The sequence below is a fragment of the Macrotis lagotis genome, chromosome 5 (genome assembly GCF_037893015.1).
Source record: "Macrotis lagotis isolate mMagLag1 chromosome 5, bilby.v1.9.chrom.fasta, whole genome shotgun sequence".
Lineage (NCBI taxonomy): Eukaryota > Metazoa > Chordata > Mammalia > Peramelemorphia > Peramelidae > Macrotis > Macrotis lagotis.
The window spans coordinates 23,858,839-23,879,096 of record NC_133662.1 but is presented as its reverse complement, the minus strand read 5'-3'; the positions used below and the strand labels follow the sequence as shown (position 1 = coordinate 23,879,096).

Here is a 20,258-nt window from a genome sequence, read left to right as displayed (position 1 = left end):
AGAGGTAAGTTTAAATAAAGATTCATCTTACTTCTAGCATTTATTTATTGCATTATTGTGCAGTATCTGTAAGATTCTCCCACTCATCCCTTCTTATTCTAGTCTTCCAGTTCTGGGGCAGCACATTGCTGCAGCCATGACTCTTACCTCTCTTTGCTCTTGGTTCCTTCTATTCCTAAGCCCCTGGGGACCATGTCATGTGGTGAGATAAAGGGTGGGAGGGGAGGTTGTTAAGAGGATAAAAGAGTGAAGAGTATTGGGAAAATATATAGTGACTTAATTAAAAGAAGTTAGTTTGTGGTTTTTTTTTAATCATTCTACATGGATGTTTTTTAGTCTTATATAATCAAGTGTTTCTCATACAGGAACTTAGAATGTTAGTATATAGCCTTTGTGTTTGGTCCTCATCAAAATCAGGCAAAGGGTGAAATGAAATCAATCTTCTTTTCATATTAAAAACCAGTCATGGATTCTACCACAAAATAGCCCTGTTTCTCTAGTTTTTGCCTATTAAATTTTCATGAAAATTTTTGTTTTGGCCAGTAACTTTGGGCATTGGCTAAAATAAACTGTTTTTTATTCTCAACCTAATGAGAAAGAAGTCTGCCTGCCTAGTATGGAAAAGGATTAGTGCAAATTTTGTGGGCTGTTAAAAAGTTTTGGGGGCCTGTGATGTTTTTGTTGATTATTTTTTGGTTTTTGTACATTTGGTTTTCCTCTACCTATCAATCATTTTCTAATATACTTCCCTTTCCCCAACATATACATATACATATATATATATACACACACACACACACACACACACTCTCTCTCTCTCTCTCTCTCTCTCTCTCTCTCTCTCTCTCTCCACCATTAAATATCCTCCCTTTTAACAGAGAAAAACAATTAAGTGTAAACAGTCAATAAATATTTATTGACTTTCACCCCCCCCACCCCATCTTTATATTGAAGGAAGATCTGAGTGATGTGCCCTATTCTCTGGAACTAGTATTATTCATTGAAATTAATCTGATTTCTATTGATTTTTATTATTCTTTTCCTTTACATTATTGCTCATGCATATTGTTCTTTTGCTCTATTTTCTTCATTTTGCTTTAAATCATATAAGTAGCCCAAGATGTCTTTAAAAAATTTAATCTTAAGAATAAGGATAGGGGTGACTAGGTGGCACAGTAGATAGAGCACCAGCCCTGGAGTCAGGAGTACCTGAGTTCAAATTCGACCTCAGACACTTAATAATTACCTAGCTGCATGGCCTTGGGCAAGCCACTTAAACCCAATACCTTGCAAAAACCTAAAAAAAAGAATAAAAATGATGGCATTTCATATTTATATTACATTTTAATGTTTCATGAAATATTTCCCTAATATCCTCTAAAATAAGTAGTGCCTTTAACAGTGAAGAATCTAAGGCTCAGAGATTAACTGACTTTCCCAAACTCATACAGCTAGTAAGTATTATTAGATTTGTACTTGAACCCAGACCTGCAGATTTTAAAGTCCAGTGTTCTTTCCACTTTATCAGACTGCTTCTTCTTGGGCATGTGTAAATCAGTTGTTATTCATAGTTATTGGGTATCCAAATGGTGCATTATATAAACAAATTAAAAGTGGAGTCCTTTTTTCTTTAAAAGTGTAGTCCTGTTCTAAATAGAAGGCACTGTACCATGAATTCTTTTTCTGCAGTCCACAAACAACTGTATTTCAATATAATTGGTTTTCTTTGTAATCTATGTATTTCATTTCATACATTTAAAACATTATCCTCAGGAATCTGTGAACTTCACCAAACTGCCAAAACAGTACTTTTTACAAAAAGGTTAAGTACCCCAATGTTATACTTTTAATGCCCATATACTATTACCCTAATTTCAACTTTAAAATATATTATCAAGGCATATTTTTGATTACTTTTAAAACTTGAATTCTTTAAATCTTGAAAGTTATTTGTAAATAACTCATATACAAAACAAGATTAAAGAAAACATTCAAATGATTCTTGTTTGTTCTTCTTCTAATTTCACATTTAAATAGAGTACTTGGAGAATTAGTCCCATGTCTAGTTTGCTTTCTTCTTACAGTAAATACATAGTTGGTGTTTATAGGGCCTCTCCATAAGCTTTGCAGGCTTTCATTGGCTGTGGTTTGGTAATTTTTTAAAAAATACATAAATAACAATGGATTCTTTAAATCATGTGATGCTGATAATTATAGCTTTATCATACTTTTTTCAAAATTCTACATAACTGTATTTGACTTATCATTCCAAAAAAAGAGGAATTTAAATGAGACTCTAAAAATGCTAGGAACAGCTTTTATCAATTTACATAGTGTACTTATTTTTTTTCATATATCTGAAACAGTGAAATACTAGTCAGTTAAGAAGGGGATGATATGGTAGAAAAGACTAAATTGATTTTTACATTGATGAAATGCTGCATTTTAATGATGTTACATCTCTCCCCATTTGCCTTCATGAATACTCTCTCCCTTCCTCTTTTCACAAATATTTGTTAAACACCCACTATATGCAAGGACTCTATTTGGTACTAGATATACAGAAATATATTTGTCACAGACAGCTCTTATGAAGCTTATGGTTCAATGGGTAAGCAGAAGAGTGTAAAATAATCTTCATGTAAAGAAGAGTAACAGAAGTTCAAAGGAGAGGTGCTGGCCAAATGCCCAGAGACATTAAGTGGGGGGGGGGGGGGTAATCACTTGTTTCTGTTACAGCCAAACTAGATTCTTCCCAATCCCCTCTTGCCTTTCCTCATTTTTGCCTCTTGTATTTTCTTGTTTCCTTCCAAGCTTAACTCAGATGTCACTTTCTCTGTGAAGCCTTCACTAATCCTTCTGACTGGAAGCAATCTGCCTCTCAAGATTTTTCAGCGTTTTGTCTTTTTTTTTTAACCTTTTCTCTTATCTCTTTCTGGTATTACTCTGATTATGCACATCTCTTATCCCTTCCTGTTAGATTGTGAACTATTTAAGGGCTGAGTCTCTGTCTTATTTAAAGAGTTTGAGAGGAGTAAGTTTATCCCTTACTACCTAACAAATCAATACTACAGTTCTTGATGAGGACATTTCTGTCAAGTTCCCTACCCATCCTCTCTGACTTCCTAGATCAAAACCCTCTCTACTTACCACCGCTCTTTGTGACTATCTTTTTCTTTTGGAATATAAACTCAGCAGGGATTGTCATTCTTGCAAGTATTTAATTCCCAGCTTTTGGCATGATGGCTAACACATGAATAATTGCTTTTTATTCATTCATTCATTCCATGACCATATAGGGACCTTCCATTTTGCCACCATCTCTCAGAAGCCTCTAGCATCATAGATATAGGACTGCAAGGAATTTTAGAGATTCATCCCTTCCAAAATGCTCATTTCACAGATTAAGAAACTGAGTTTCACACTACTGAGTCTATACCCTAAAGAGATCATGAAAAAGCGTAAAAACATCACTTGCACAAAAAATATTCATAGCAGCTCTGTTTGAGGTGGCAAAGAATTGGAAATTGAGTGAATGCCCAACAATTGAGGACTGGCTTAAAAACTGTGTTATATGTATGTTATAGAACACTATTGTTCTATTAGAAACCAGGAAGGATGGGAATCCAGTGAAGCCTGGAAGTATTTGCATGAACTGATGCTGAGTGAGATGAGCAGAACCAGAACATTGTACACCCTAACAGCAACAGGTGATGATCAACCTTAATGAACTTTTTCATGTCATCAGTGCAACAGTCAGGGACAATTTTAGAGTATCTGTGATGGAGAATACTATCTGTATCCAAAGACAGAATTGTGGAGTTTAAACAAAGACTATTTATTACCTTTAATTTTAAAAAAGTTATCTTATTATGTAATTTTGCTATCTCATATTTTATTTTTTTTCTTTTAGGATATGATTTTTCTCTCAACACTCAGTTTTGATCAATTTATAGCATGGAAACAGTGTAAAGATAAACTGCATTCTGTGGGGAGTGGGGGCAGGGAAGTGAGATTGGGGGAAAATTGTAAAATTCAATTAAAAAAATTAAAATTAAAATAAAAAAGAAACTGAGGTTCAGAGTAAAGTTACCGTCCCAAGTTCACACAGCTAGGAAGTGGTTGAGGCAGAGTTTGAACCCATCTTTCCCTCATTTTAAGTCTGACTATGCCATGCTACTTCCCTCCTCCTTTGGGATTCAGTCTATCCATATTACTATATCCAGTATCTCTTAGCAGACATTTGCTACCTCTGGGTGGGTACCGCTTTACTTTCTTCAAATGCTTAAGTTATCTGATTTACATCTTTTACTCTCTATTCTAACTCTGTTTTGATAATTCTCTAAGAACTTTATAGAGAGAATCCTCTTCCTTGGGGACTTAAATATTAATGTTGATCAGTGATATCATCCTCAAATAGAAAGGGATTCATACCTATATACTGCATATTGACTTAGAAAAACCACAAATTTACATTATCTATCTTAAAGTTTTATTTTATTAAATATTCTCCAATTATATTCTAATCTGGCAATTTCTGGGGTTGTTAGCCCTTTGAAAGCCCTAAATTCTCAGTTTATATAGTCTCTAAACTTATGTGATCTTCAGTTTCATTAGTTCTTTACCCTCTCCCCGCCAGTCATACCTTAGATGTCACCGTTACCAACTTTGTGATCTGAAACACAGTAATTCCTTTTACTGATGTTAATCACTTACCATTTTCTCTTTATGCATTTTGGTTCTGAAACTCAACCTCTATAGTCAGTGATAATTTATGAAGCACCTACTATAAGCCAGGAATTATCAAAGCAGTGGGAATATAAATAAATATAAATAAAAAAGATAATCTCTGTCCTCAAGGTGCTTTAAATCTAATGCCAGGAAAGGATATCCCAACAGGAAGCTGAAAAACTTTCCAAAGCAGGAGAAGGAGGTAGTCCCTGTGAGGGCATGGTGGATAAATCTAGGAGTCCCAAAGTAGTAGATGCAGATGAGAAATGAGAGCTGCCTCCTTTACTGGAGGTTTCAGGGTCAGAACTCTGCCCTTTGCCCTCCAATTTGAGAAATAGAGAAGAGGGACGAGGTGTAAGCGCCAAAACTGATAGAATAGTGAGTTCCCATTGATGAAGTTATTGGAGTATGGTGCCTTGTAGAGGAGTCAGAAGAGTACTATTGTGATGCAGCCAGAGTAGACATCTCATCTTCTCTCTTCTCCCAGACCATCAGCCCAACTCTGACTTCATTTTCCTAACTTCACAGTCTTGACACTATAGTTTACAATCTGAACTACATTGACTATTGCTCTCTTGTCCTAGAATTCTTTATATTTGCCAAGCTCCAACTATGATTTTTTCCCATCATCCAGCCTTTCTGTTTCTAATCCTGAGCTGTTGACCACTACTGGAAGGAGTCATACAACTATGAGTATCAAATCAAGTTCAAGTTGCTTTTCTCTAATCTCAACTTGACCCTCACTACTTGGTGGCAGTCATTTTTATTATTTTCAGATTTTCTACCTCATTCCCTTCAGTGTCCTTTCAGATCTCCTTCTCTTTACTTAAGTTTACAACACTACCTTCACCCCACTTCTCCACAGATGGTCCTTGTCTTCAGCATTAGGAACATCTCTCATGAACTTGCTGTATTCTCTTTTATTCAATACCTTTCTTCATTATCCCCATTTACTCAATCAATCAACAACAACAAAAATAACAGTTTCATAAGGTCAATAGGAAAACCACTAGCAGCTGCAAGATTGTTTGAGCAGAATTTTGGAGGAAACAATGGATTTTTTTAAAGGCAAAGTAGTGAGAAGAGAGTCCATCTAAGATATAAAGAACAGCTAGTACAGAGACTTAGAAATAGGAATTGGAGTGTTCTGTGTCTACAACAGCAAGAAATCTAGTTTGACTGGACCATAGAGAATGGTAATGGAAAAATAATTGGGGACCAGATTGTGAAGGACTTCAAGAGACTTAATAGTGAAATTTATGTTTTATTTGAGAGGTAGTGAATAGAGTCATTGGAGTTTATGGAGTATTCTGGTGACTTGATCAGATTTGCCTTGTAGGAAAATCATTTTAGGAGCCATGTGGAGAATGAATTGGATTTGGAAGAGACTTGAGTCAAGGAGACTAACTCAGGTTTTTGTAATAGTCTAGGTGGAAGATAATAAGGAAATAATGCAATGAGGAAGTGATGGTTGTATGAGTAGAGAAGACTGGGACAGATGCATGCAATATTGTAAAGAAGGAAACAATAAGCTTTGGCAACATATTAGGATAAGGGAAAGTGAGATTGCAAACTTGGGAACCTGGAAGAATTGAATTCTCAGAAACAGGGAGGTATAGAAGATGAGTATTGTAGAAACACAATGAATTCTATTTTGATGAAAATGTTAAATTTCAGATGCTAATGGGACACCCAGAAAAATACAGAGCAAATGCATGTCTGTATGTTCATATGTACAATAAATATATATATATATATATATATATATATGAGTTTCATAGATTTATTCTTATATGTGTGTGTATACATATATCTTTAAATGACTCAGGAGCTGAAATATAGATACAGGATTAGCTTAATGATAGACATTATCCTGTAAAAATTGTAGTTTAATACACAAAGGAATTTGGAAATATAATTTAAGATCCTGCATCCCTAGACTTGGATTCATTTTCAAAACTGTTTGGTTTGTTTTAAAGTTTAAGTGTGACCAACTGGTATGTGATCAAAGAATCATAAAGCCTTCACAAATCATATGAACCAAGTCTTTTGCCTTCAGGCAGCATCATAATTGCATCATCTAAAATAACTCTGTCTTTAAGGTCCCCCAGAAATGAGGATTGCATAGATTCCTTGGAGAGATATGTTTTAATCACTGACAATGAAAAAAATGCTTTCTTCTTTTTTTACATTTGAGGTGCATTCTTATTCATTCATTTCATAATCCTTAAAGCATTACTAGAAGCATCAGCTTATATTTTACTTTTTAAAATAAATTTTAATTTCCCTTGACATATATATATATATGTATATGTATATATATATACATATATATATATGTTTGAATATACAAAAGCTTATGAAAATGAAGTAGCAAACAAAAAAATTGTAAATGATGGAAGAGCAAGTTGTTGAAGAGATTGAGGAACTGGACTTAGAATCATGATTTAGATTCACATAACACCTCAGACTCTTAATGAACATTATGACCCAGAACAATCCATCAAACCTTTCTGTTGCTCTTTTTCTTCATCTGTAAAAATGAAATTGGCTTCAGTGGCCTCTTGAGTTTACTTCCGGTACTGAATCCATGCTCCTATGATCCTATAATCATCCATGTGTCTGTATACTTGGTTATTTACTAATTTTTAAACCCCAAACAAAATGTGTATATTGCATTTAACATGGTTAATAACCAAATCCTCTTGCTTGTTTCCATAACCCCTTTAAGCTTCTTTTTCCTGTGTATTTAACATGTATTTGTTGCTATTATTATTATCTTTAATTATATAGTTGTTAATTATATAGTAATGTGTAATTTTTTTTGGTTTTGTTTTCTTCATTTGGCATCAAATCATGTAGGTTTTCCTATGTGTCTTAAAGTCTTCATTTTTGTTTTTCATATGGCCCACTAATGCTCCTTTGTATTCATATATCACAATTTATTTTATCATCTGGGTATTCAGTCACTGGGTCTCTCCCATTTTATGAGGTAGGGAAGAGGAATTATAATATTTTTTTTATTTTTTCCTTTTAAATACTATTGCTAATAATGTTTTTTGTACAGATTCACCACTTTTTTCCCCTTTCATTAACTTGATTAGGTTATAATCAAAGAATTTAAACATTTTGTTAACTTCTCTTTTGTAGTTACATATTGCTTTATAGATGCCCAAATCATACTGCCAGTAGTATATTAGTATACCTGTTAAACACTCTGACATACTAGTATCAGATTTTATTATCTTTGCCATTTTTATGAGTATTAGAATCTTACAGTACTTTTAATTTATATTTCTCTAAATAGAAAATTCAACTATTTTTAATATGGCTAATCATTTTGACCCCTAATCAATTGTAGGATGGTTCTTACTTGAATAAATGTGTGTCAGTTCCTTAAAGGTTTTATATGGCAAACTTTTATCACAGATATTTAAATAAAAATTTTCCCTACTCTCCCCCATTCTTTTTTTTTTTTACATTCTGGGCATAGTGGTTTTTGTTTTGCAGGAGTTTGATTTTTATGTTAAATCTGATCTAAAATGTCATCATTGTCATAGTTGATTAAGAACTTATCTCTACTATTTGAAAGATAAAAAGTTCATTATCCTCCAGTATTTTTATGATTTTTTTTATATTTAAATCAATGTTCCCCTAAGTAGCATATAATTGTGATGGGATACTATTATATTATAAGAAATGACAAGAATGGTTTCAGAAAAACCTGGGAAGACTTATATGAACAGATGAAGAGTGAAGTAAACAGAAAGAAGAAAACTAAACAACAATAACAATATTATAATGATGATAACCTATGAAAGACTTTGCTACTCTGACCAATGTAATGATCCATTGAGTCCAAAGGACTCACTAAAGAAGGCTACCCACCTCCAGAGAACTGCTGAACTCTGAATGCAAGTTGAAGTATAATTTTTCACTTTATTTTTCTTGCTTTGTTTTGTTTTGCTTGCAACAGGGATAATATGGAAATATGTTTTGTATGATTTCACTTGTATAATTATTTTTTACCTAAAAGTTATGGAGATGTGTGACATATTCAAAATCACATAACTAGTTAGTGCCCAAGCTGAAAGGAGAAACAAGTCCTATGATTCCCAAGCCAGTTTTCTCTTCATTATATCCCACTTTGTTTTAGTTGCATCAAGATTCTGTTTGTAGCCTCAATACAAATCAAATTTTTAAGAAAATTTGATTAAAATGAACTCAATAGTCTTGGATGTCTTATGCCACTTTACTGAAATATCCTGAAATATCATTTTATAGACTGCATTTCTTTACTTGCAAAAAAGTTTCTCATATAGTCACTGTTGGCTGAAATTTTTTCAGATTTTTGAAAACCCTGGATTTAAATTATATTACAATATTCTCCCAGTTAATTGTTAAAATAGGATGACTTTGATGTGTTAAAGAGTTTATTGGTCATGATTATGAGTATTTCATTTTATGCAAAATAGTACTAGGGCTACCTTTCTCACAGGATAGCTCTTTGTGACTCTTAAGTACTATAACCTATCCAGAGTCAGTGAAAGAAAGGCAATTTGAACCCAGAATTTACCTAAAGTTCAGCTTGCATCATACTGACTCTATTTTATGTATTGTCTCCTCGGGAACTTAGAAATTGTACTCAAAACTTTTATTTACTCTGTTACCTTTCAGGAAAAGTTTAGCTTCACCAGCCCTTACCTCTCCTCTTAGGAAGAGATTGGGTATCCCCTTCTGTCAGATGTTCTCTTGGCAAAATATGACTTAAGCTTCTACCTCAGCTACCTAACTCTTTGGGTGGATAGGAAAGTAAGTGAATAGTTGCTTGTAGTAAATTCTCTTTCAGCTACCTTTATCATGATGTGAATTCTACACTAGTTGATTCGAGGGAGGGGGCAGAGGTGTAGGGGTGTGTGTGTGTGTGTGTGTGTGTGTGTGTGTGTGTGTGTGTGTGTGTGTGTGTGTGTGTTTCCTGAAAAATTTTAAATTTATTCAAAGAATTGTGATTTTTGTGTTTGTTAGTGAACATTTTTCTTAGCCTTTAACTAAACATTTACTGGAATGTGGATATTGTCATTTGTTTATTTTTGAAAGCAATGGAAAAATTATTAATGAAAAGTCAAATTCCAACAAAGTGAATTTCAATCACTGTGGAATAAATACTTCTTTTACCAAATCTATAATTTGCTAAAGTTGCTAAAAGAATTACTGAAAGATTACTGTTAAACATACTTTAATTGATCTAGCCAAGAAAGTTAACTTCATAAAGTCATTAAACTGGGGATTAAGCTTAAAATATCATTTCCAAAGTTATTGCTTATTAGCTTTTTAATACAATTACAATGTATACTACTTTCTTTGTATCGTACAAAATTGTAAAATGCTAATTCTTCATTAAGTTATAGAAATATTCTCCTTGTTCAATTTACTATTATTTTAGACCTCTAGTCTCTTATTTTCAGGGATATGAAACTTCACAATAAATAGTTCTCAGAACACTGTTTCTAATAGTCTTATTTGATATCAATGTAATAACAATAAAACAAAGATCAGCTAATATTTCTATAGTGTGTCAGATCCTATGCTAAGTACTTTACAATTTTCTGTTTTAATCCTCACAACAACCCTGGGAGGTAGGTGCTATATTATGATCCTTTTTTTACAGATGAGGAAACTGAATGTATTGATCAGTGTCTGCGTCCATATTTGAACCCAGCTCTTCCTAACTCAAGGTGTGGTCCATCTATGGCACTATCTATTGCAAGGATATTTGTTATAAGTTTCATTTTATTTTCTCCTTCAAATACATTACTGCAAGGATTGACAAAAGATGAATACCAAAACTTCCTTTTTAATGTGATAGTAGAGGAGCAGTGGACTTTGAGGGCAGTAATCAAGGGATACACAATAAATCTTTTTTTGTTTAAAAAAAATGAAAACAGGGCAGCCAGGTGAATAGAGCCTGTGGATAGAACACCAGCCCTGGAATCAGGAGGACCTGAGTTCAGTTATGATCCCAGACACTTAAGAATTGCCTAGTTATATGACCCCGGGCAAGTGACTTACCCCATTGCCTTAAATAAAATAAAAATAAATGTAAATAATGCTGGAAAGTTGAGTTACTTTAATCAGTTAATTTAATTGTAATAGTTGTAATAGGCTAGAGTTGGTTACTCCAACAGGCTGGCACATTGCCTAGGGTGGGAATGGGGTGTAAAAGAGCTAATTGAGATGCAGGGATGGTAATTTTGGAATAGGTGCTGAATGGTTTATTTAAAAAAAAGAGTCTATGGTCAAGAACGGGGTGAGGAATTTTTTTTTTTCTGAAAAGGACCATTTGGATATTTATAACATTATTTGAACCATACAAAATAAACAACTTAAAAATTGGTCTGTTAAATTTGATCAAAATCTAGATATAGTGAATTTCGAATCTCACCTGTGGTTGCCTTGGCCAAGCCAGACCAGATGATTTCACAGGCCTGAAAGCCAACAATTCCCTGTCCCTGATCTAGAAGAAGAACTGGATTTGGAATCAGCAAACTAGACTCAAAATGACACTTATTAACTTTTAGATTGTGAGCAAATTGCTTTATCTTTCTGAGATACCCTCCTCATCTTTAAGTGGTAATAATAATAGCAACCACTGGACATCGTGAGAACATAATAAATGTAAAGCATTTTGTAACTCAATCTGTTACATAAATTACTTATTTTTATTAATCTAGTTTTTACACTAAGTAGCTACATGATCATGAGTAAGTCCCTTGGCCTCACTGAACCTCAGTTTTCTCAAATGTAAAATGAGGATAATAGTATTCAGATTACTTTCTTCATAAGAATAAAAAATTTTTTTTATTTGAGGCATTGGGATTAAGTGACTTGCCCAAGGTCACACAGGCAATTATTAAGTGTCTAAGGCCATATTTGAACTCAGGTCCTCCTGACTCTAGGGCTGGTGCTTTAGCCCACTGTGCCACCTAGCTGCCCTTTCATAGGGTTTTAAAGAAAAAGTTTGTTAAACCTTAAATCTTGTTATAGCATGAATTATGATTGAAGGCACCAAAACAAATTACTGTGCAGATCTTCTGGTATACCTGACATATATTACTGAAGTCTGAACTAACTTATATAATTGATAAGCCTATAAAATCAGTAGGTAAGTGACAGTTTTGGAAGAGATCTGGACTTAGAATCAAGAAGACCGTAGTTCCAATCCTTCAGATATTTACCAGCTATGTGACTATGGGGAAATTAGGGATAATGATTGTGTCTACCTTCCAGTTTTCTGTGAAGTGTTACTGAGATTACTGTTTTGCATACTTTAAAACACTATATAAATAAAAGCTAGTGATGTTGATGGTAATGATGATAATGACGGTGGTGGTGGTGGTGGTGGTGGTGGTGGTGGTGGTGGTGGTGGTGGTGGTGGTGGTGGTGATAATGATAGAAGGGAGTCTTGAAGCCAGGAAGGACCTTGGTTCAAGTTCTGCCTCTCTCCCTCTAACAGATACTGGTTTTGTGATTCTGGGCAAGTCAATTAATTTCACAGTACTCCAGGCAATTCTTTAAGATTACAAATTTCAGGGAAAGTTCTGCACTGGCAGGAGGGGATTTCCTATGCCAGAAGTCAATAAGCATTTATCATGTGCCTGTTTTGTGCCGGGAATTGTGCTAGGTACTTAGCATACAAATGCACATATAAAAAAAATTAACCAATTCTTATTTGTAAGGAACTTATAGTTTAATGAGGAGGAAAACAAACATAGGAATAAGTCTTAAAATAGAGTAATAAAAATAAATATGTGATCATTTAGAGCAGGAGAGCAGGAAATCATAGATACACTTCCTATCTCCTAGGAATGTATATTTGAAAACATGATTAATAAGCTACTATTCTTATGTTGGTTTATTTACAGTTTTCATTCTCATGATGATCATGACACTCCTCTGCTCAAAAACTTTTAGTTAATCCCTACTGCCTACTGAATTAAGTTCAAATTCTATTGTCCAAGATTCTATGCTTTCTGAGATCCAGTAGTGACTCTCCCTTTTCAGGCTTATATAATATTATTAGCCTTTCAGCTGCTCTATACTTCAGTCAACCTGGAGGTCCCCCTGAACTTGCATAGCATCTTCGCACTTTCCTCCCTTTGTGTTCCCAGTCATTATCTCCTTTCTAAATGTTAGCTGTGAAATTCTTGACAGTTCTTTAAAGCCCAGGTCAAGGCCACTTCCTATTGGAAGCTTCTCTTGACTATTCACCCCCTACCCTCCTATTCAGATCAGGAATGACCTCAGATATCACATACCATTTATTCCTCTCTAATTTATTATTATAGAATTTTATAGCCATAATGATCTTACTATGGTCATTAATTTTGTAGTCATATGGATTCAAAGATAGTCATTTACTACATATATATGTAGTCATATGGTATTTGTTTTTGTTTTGAACCTACATTGAGAGTTATATCTAGAACTCTACACAAAGAAAGTGATATTTAATAAATGATTACTAAATGCTAAAAGAATAGATCCAATCAGGGAAACAGAGAAATTTACATATGAACTATATGAAATAACATTTTAAATTTTGGTTATAATACCTTCATAACAGCAAGGATGACACCTTATTTGTATCATACTTTCCAATTTCCAGACCATCACCCTACATATTAGGAAATGTTTCTTGACATTTCTACCTCTTGGGACTCTGTGTGTGGCCAAAAAGATTGACATACAACTTATATTCCTTTCCAGGCTGATTACATAAATTGTGGACAGGAATAGAAATATTTTTTTTTGTTGTTCAGAAAGTTCGTGAACCTAAAAGCAATTTTACCCAAAAGCAATTCCAGTCTTTAAAAAAAAAAAGTCATCCCTATTGGAAACTTCTCCAGTCTATCTCTACGTCTCTGTTTCTCTGTCTCTGTCTGTCTCTCTCTCTCTCTCTCTGTCTGTCTGTCTGTCTGTCTCTCTCTCCCCCCTCTTCTCTTCTCTTTCACCCCCCTTCTCTCTCCCTCTCCTTTCCTCCTTTCTTCCCTCCTTCCCTCCCTCTTTTAATAACCATTCTTTCAAGATTTTTTTAAATGGTTGGTGGTTAAAAATAAATTTTATAATATAGATAAAATCATGTTTCTGCGCCAACCACAGTAGCCAGGAAAGAGATGCTATAGCTGACACTCTGAGAGCTTAATCTATTTTGTAGTTTGTGTATGTGGAAGAAGTAAGAGGCTGAGTTGGAAAAATAACTTAAACACTTGTGGAGTAGTGTTTGTTCATCACAGATATTTTATTTGGTCTCATACAAATAGTAAGATAACCGAAAACATTGTGCCCTCTTTTAAAGAGCTTTTCATCAGAATGTTGTTGAGTGTATGCTATTACTTTCAGAAAGAGATGCATTCAGGGATAGCTTTTGAATATAAATATTTTTACAGTAATTTCAGATTGGATAGAGTGGGTTTGGTACAATCAGCATGGTATGATCAAATTTGGAAGAAATTACAGATGCATTTTTGAAGCATTTTCTCCAGCATCTTGATTTTTTTCAGATGGAAGTATAAGCATGTTATGTTCCCTCAAACTAATCAGAATAAGAAACTGATTTTGCCTTTGCCAGAAAAATAGAACTATCATTTTTCACATTCTTATATTTTCCAGGTCAGTTTCAAGTAAGATTATATTTCTAGGACTTCTGAATTCCTGAAAACTCTCTAGTCTCTGTAGCAAGAAAGGCCCAAGTGAGCACTTGGGGGGTGGGAGGAATCTGTAACTTTTTATGCAGTATGTTTTGTGTTGTGCATTCCAGATACAGTTAACTTTTTGTGTGCGTGTGATTAGTGTGGAAAGAAATTAATGCAGTCCAGTATTATGATTTATGGACTGAATCCCTTGCCCACTGAAGACTTGCCAAAACTAAAAGTACTTTTTTTCCTTTGGATATTAGAAACAGCTACTGTTTTTGTTGATCTTTTTAACTTCTGAATAGGCCTATTTCAAGTCATACCAGCATGGGAGCTCAGATTAATAATATACTTATTCAACGAGTGATACTGAGTAAAACCATTGCTCATATGGGTATGACGGATAAAATTTCATAAAATTATTTTCAGGTGCATTAATGCAATTTGGGAAGCTGAGCGTCAAGATTTTTTTTTGCATGAAAGAAATCAAAGATTTCTGTTTATTGTATCATATTGCAGGTGTGCTCATAAGTTTAATCTAATTGCATTCTTTGGCATCCTAAATCATAGGACGTTTGACTTTTAAATGCTATAATGTATTTGCTGAATATCCCCAAAGGTTTTCATTCTTTGGTACATTTTGAAGTTAAATTTTGTCTTCCCTGAGACATCAAGCCTGCTTTGTGTTTATCTTTAATTTTATCTTAACCTAATAAATAGAGCACCTATAGTAGAGGTAGATTTCACATTTCCCTCTTGTTTTTAGTTGCAGCAAGCAGCCGAAGTTTCACAGCTACGAGGAGCCAGAGTGATTTCTGCTGAAGATCTTCTTTTTTTGATGCGAAAAGACAAGGTATATAAAAAAGATTTTTTCACTAAAGTATCCCTTCCAAAGGGAGGTTACCATTGGCAAATTGAATATTTTACACCTTTTTATACCTGAAGAATAAAATCCCCTAAGGTTAGTTGCCTAATGTTTCTTTTTTGCATGTTTCAGTAAAAACTGAATTGAGTTTTTAATTTTTACTGTTTTCCTTTAATAATTATTCAGAACCAATTCAGTAATTCTTAGACAACTGTCAATGACTATGTTACTCTAGCTATAAGAATAATTTTTCTCATAATATTATCAGTATCATTATTTTCCCTCATAGCAATTAATGATATTTTTTTAAAAAAAATGCCTTGACTTTCTGTGTGAGTTTGGACTTAAGTTCTCTGATCCTCAATTTCTTCTTGTGTAAAATGAGAGAGTTGGACTAGATGACATCTGAGGCCCCTCAACTGAGTCCTTGTTCTTAAGATCTTAATTTCGATCTCTTTAAGATAATTTTTTACTCATTTGTAATTATGATAATAAATTTTGTAAACCATGAATAATTTAAATATATAAACTTGTCTGTAATTTCCTTACTTTGAAATAAACTTCTTACATAAGTGATGTTCTAAAAAATACCCTGGTATTAATATTTCAAATAAAACATTTTTTCTAAAAAACTAAAATATATGAATTCTTATTGGACAATCATAGTTCACTAAAATAGTTAAAATGATGAAGGAAATTTTTAACTTTTGGGGAAATGAGTTATTTCTTTGGTTTTTTCCAGGTTTTTAAAATCTTTCACCTTCCTCATCTCCTGTTCATCCACCTTTTAGTATGTTAGCTGCCTTTCTTCCTTTCTTCTAGAGCAGACTGCCCTTTTGGTTAGACTAATTAGCTTCATTTCTTATATTCAATCCCCCTACCTATTCAGTAAAGCTTTTCTTTAGAACTGAGTAAAGATCAAAAAAGACTAGATCCTCCACACAATTTTTTGTGTTCATTTGTGAGAAATGCATGAAAGAAGGCCCATAGATTTTCACCTAAACTGATTTGAATCTAAATTTAACATGTATTTATTTTATGGGGGCAGCTAGGTGGTACAAATCACATTGCATTGAGTCCTTTTGAGGCAGGAATGGATGATCATAACAGTTCTTGCCTACAACAGTGCACATGGTGAGCATGTAGTCTTGGAAGTATGAGCTTTGCTTCTGAGATATTGTAGATTGTGCTGAGTGCTGGAAATCTAGGGATTCATTTGTGCTGCTGGGATTCAGTATAAAGCAGATTTCCATGCAATGTGGGGTTATTTGGAAGAGAGGAAAGGAAACTATTTGGGTAAGGGATACAACATTAGTCAAGAAGCAGTTATAAAGTGGGATATGTCTAGAAAGCAGGTAGGAGATCTGTCTCAATGGTATGAAGTCACATCATACTGGGAAGTAGCATGGGAGTCAGGGAAGGGACAGTGGATTGACAAGGTGTCTATGCATTTTCCTCTTGCCTGATCTTAAACAAGAAACACTTCTTTCTTAACATAATGTCAATTCACAGCATCTTGGAGCTGCAAGAGACCTTGGAAGTCATGACTTGGGCTTTGTCTTTGGTATGCTGAGCCAGTTAAATTCATTTGGGTTATAATACTGGATTTTCTCATACCCAGAAAGGAAGTTTCCCAATCAGCAAAAAAGCTTTTGTTTCTCCAAAACACCTTTCTATTTAACAGTAATAATAATAACATCTGAAATTTCTTTACATGGCATTTGAAGGTTCAGGTTATCAATACATTCTTTATAAGGAAGGCATTCTTCCTCATAAAGACCCTACAAATTAGGATCTTACAAGTACTCATGAACACAGTTTCTCCCTTTTTTACAGATCAGGAAATTGAGTTTCAGAGAAGTTAAGTGACTTGTAAATAGCCACAGTGCTAAAAAGTATTGGTGACAAGATTCAGATCCAAATCTCTACTGACTATACATCCCTCACTATTTCTGCAATAAACTGTCTCACTGGCCATTCTCTAAAGGACCACTATCTTTCTCAGCAAGGAAGAGCATCTAGAATACTACAAAGAATACTTAATCTCAAGATTGATTAGTTAACATAGAAATATTCCCCACCAAATTTCTTTCCCCATTTCTCATTACAGTAAATCCTTACAATCATGATAAGTTTCTTGAGATAATCATATTTACTTGCTGCCAGAATCCAAGACTTCTAAGTGACGTTAAATAATTTTTTAGGGTCAGAGCATTCTGTGCAGAGCTGTGTACATCTTACTGTATACATGGAGAAAACAGCAGGCATTGGTCTTCTCTTGCCCAAATCACTTATAAATCATGACATTATCTTTCAAAAATGAGGGCAAACAACAATCTATGAGGATAGTCACTGCCCCACTGGGGGACCCAACTGGCCAATTCCAATTAAGCAATGCAGCTCCATCCTTCCTTTCTTCCTCTCCTCCTTCCCTTCCCTTCCTTCCTTCCTTCATTCTCTACATCCCTCCCTCCTCCCTAACTTCTTTCCTTTACTGCTTCCCTTCTCTCCCTCCTCTTCTGCTGTCCCCATAAGGAATCATACTCTTACCTATGCATTTTCTGCCCAAAGGAATATAAATTTTGATTGCTGAAAACTTCAAGATATCTTGGGACTTATGGACTAGATATCTTTTTGTGGGCCATGCTTTAAACCTAAATCACCCTGGTTCTCATTTATTAACCAACAATAGGTCCCAGCCCAACCCTTGCTTGGTCATTGTTTGGGTTTTTGAAAGTAAGTGTGAATAGCAATGTTTTTGATAATCTGATAGATTATTTGATAATCTGAACAACAGAAGTGTTTCCTGTTTAAGATCAGGTGAGAGGAAAATGCATAAATTCCCTATCAAAACACTGTCCCTTCCCTAACTCCCATGCTGTTTCCTAGTATGTGACTTCATTCTTCCCAGATAGGTTTTTTTTTTGATTGGATGTAAAAGCCACAAGTTCTCATCCCATTGCTCACTAGCTAGACTTAAACATCTAGCTTTAAATCTCACATGAGGAAACTGAATAGCACCTACTCTTTTCCTAGAAATGCTATAAGGTTTATTTAAGGTAGTATGTATAAATGTACTTTGTAGATTCTAAAGCATTATGGTTTTTAACAGTGACTGTTGTTATCAGAAGTCCTTTTGTAGCCATGCCGGAATTGCTGGTGGTAAAGATGATGCTTTCTAAAGCCACATACTAGGGTGACTGTGCCTTATAATGAGCCAGTTGATGACTAGTGATATAGATCCACAAAAAGATCATTAGTTAACAGCCCAAACCAAGGAGATGCCTCAGAGGTATAGCCAAAAATTTTCCACACTAATATACAGAACTTTTTAGTTTTTACTACATTTTCCCTTTTCACAGACATATGCTCCAACTGACAAGAACAGTAGATTCAAGAAAGTCACCATTTTCTTCTCAGCAATGTTTATATTTAATATTTAAAGTGAAAGGGCTGAAAGTTCATGCAAAAATATTCTTAAAGTTTACATATGCCTGTGAATCAAAAATATGTTTCAAATAAGATTATTACCAACCTGTTGTCCTGTCACAATTTTAGTTTGTATAATTTTTCTTCCATTCCTTCTCTCAGAATATACTCTGAAACAAAAAAGTACAAGTACTCCAGTATTCTCTTCTGTGTGGTTATATCCTCTAAAGATGCAGCTTATATCCCATACATACCTTACGCATCTGTGTGATTCTAGTTCATGTTCCCCTATTACTTCCTCCAGGGAGTCCATTCAGCATACCAGGAAAAAGACCTTTTCAATCTCTCTTTATTTACCTAGTGAAGTTCATGACTGGTCCATTGGTTATCCCTTCATTTTTAAAATATGACTAGTCTATTTTTTCCATTCTTACATTTCTTTGATGATATGCTTCTTACCTTGTTTAATTCCTTGTTTGTAATGTTTAACAACCTGCTTACACTCAACATGCCCCCTCTCCCCAACCCTTTGGGTGATCATCAGAGATGATAGTGTCTATGACTTTAACTAGGTATCATAAACCTGAATCTTTTCTACAATATGATTAGAACAGGAAAGTGATAAAGAAAATAAAATCCTAAATTTAAAAAAGGTGATTAAATACAGTTTTTCCAGGGAATTCTTATACTATATTTTTATAAATATTTATCTTGAACAAATACTTAGAGGTACAGACAGGAACAGAAAAAAAATTCCAATTTGTACTATAGAATTAATTTGTAATGAAGATTATTCTCCCCTTACTTGAGGTTTTTAAACAAGGTTCTGCAAGATTAATTCTCAGGTAAATTATAGAAGGAATCTTCCATTACATTCATGTACCATCATTTGTGTAGGCATTTTTTTATGGGAATCTAATTCATTTCCATTGGTTACTATCACAAAAAAATAAATATTTTGTTGTATATCTAGACTTTGTTCTTATTCATTACTTGCTTGGAATTTAGGCCTAAATGTGGAATCTAAGGATCAAAAAGGACAAATATTTTAGTCAATATATTTGCATGTTTCCAAATTGTTTTCCAAAATAGTTGTGCAGATTTGCAGAAAATTTCTTAATAGTTTGCAATTCTTCATATCCTATTCTTATCTATATGGGACTTGGGTAAAGGCACATATTGTTAATTATTTATATATTTCGATACCAAACCCTGATCAGAGAAATTTGATATAAAAGTGCTTTTTACCCCATTTGATCACTTTCTTAATTGTTAGGTACATTAATTTTCTTTGTATAGAATCTTTTCAGTTTCATGTCAACAAAAGTATTTGTTTTATCTTTTCAAATTACCTCTATCCCTTGTTTGGTTAAGCATATATCTCTTACTCATAGCTATGAAAGATTTATGATCCCTTTATCTTCTAATTTTTTTTTGCAAGGCAAACTGGGTTAAGTGGCTTGCCCGAGGCCACACAGCTAGGTAATTATTAAGTGTCTGAGACCAGATTTGAACCCAGTTACTCCTGACTGCAGGGCCAG

The 20,258-nt window shown here is 34.0% G+C and overlaps 1 protein-coding gene across 7 annotated transcripts in view; it reads left to right on the top strand.

Annotated features, from left to right (window-relative positions):
• Positions 1 to 20,258, top strand: part of SUPT3H (SPT3 homolog, SAGA and STAGA complex component) — a 682,254-nt gene that overhangs the window by 485,075 nt on the left and 176,921 nt on the right. For 6 of the 7 annotated variants that reach the window (XM_074237078.1, XM_074237076.1, XM_074237080.1 and 3 more), the window contains one exon: positions 15,190 to 15,276. In XM_074237078.1, the coding sequence (XP_074093179.1) occupies positions 15,190 to 15,276 (87 nt within the window). Of the gene's footprint in view, positions 1 to 7,578; positions 9,544 to 15,189; positions 15,277 to 20,258 lie in introns of those variants that run through there. The other variant, XM_074237082.1, reaches the window with a different exon arrangement.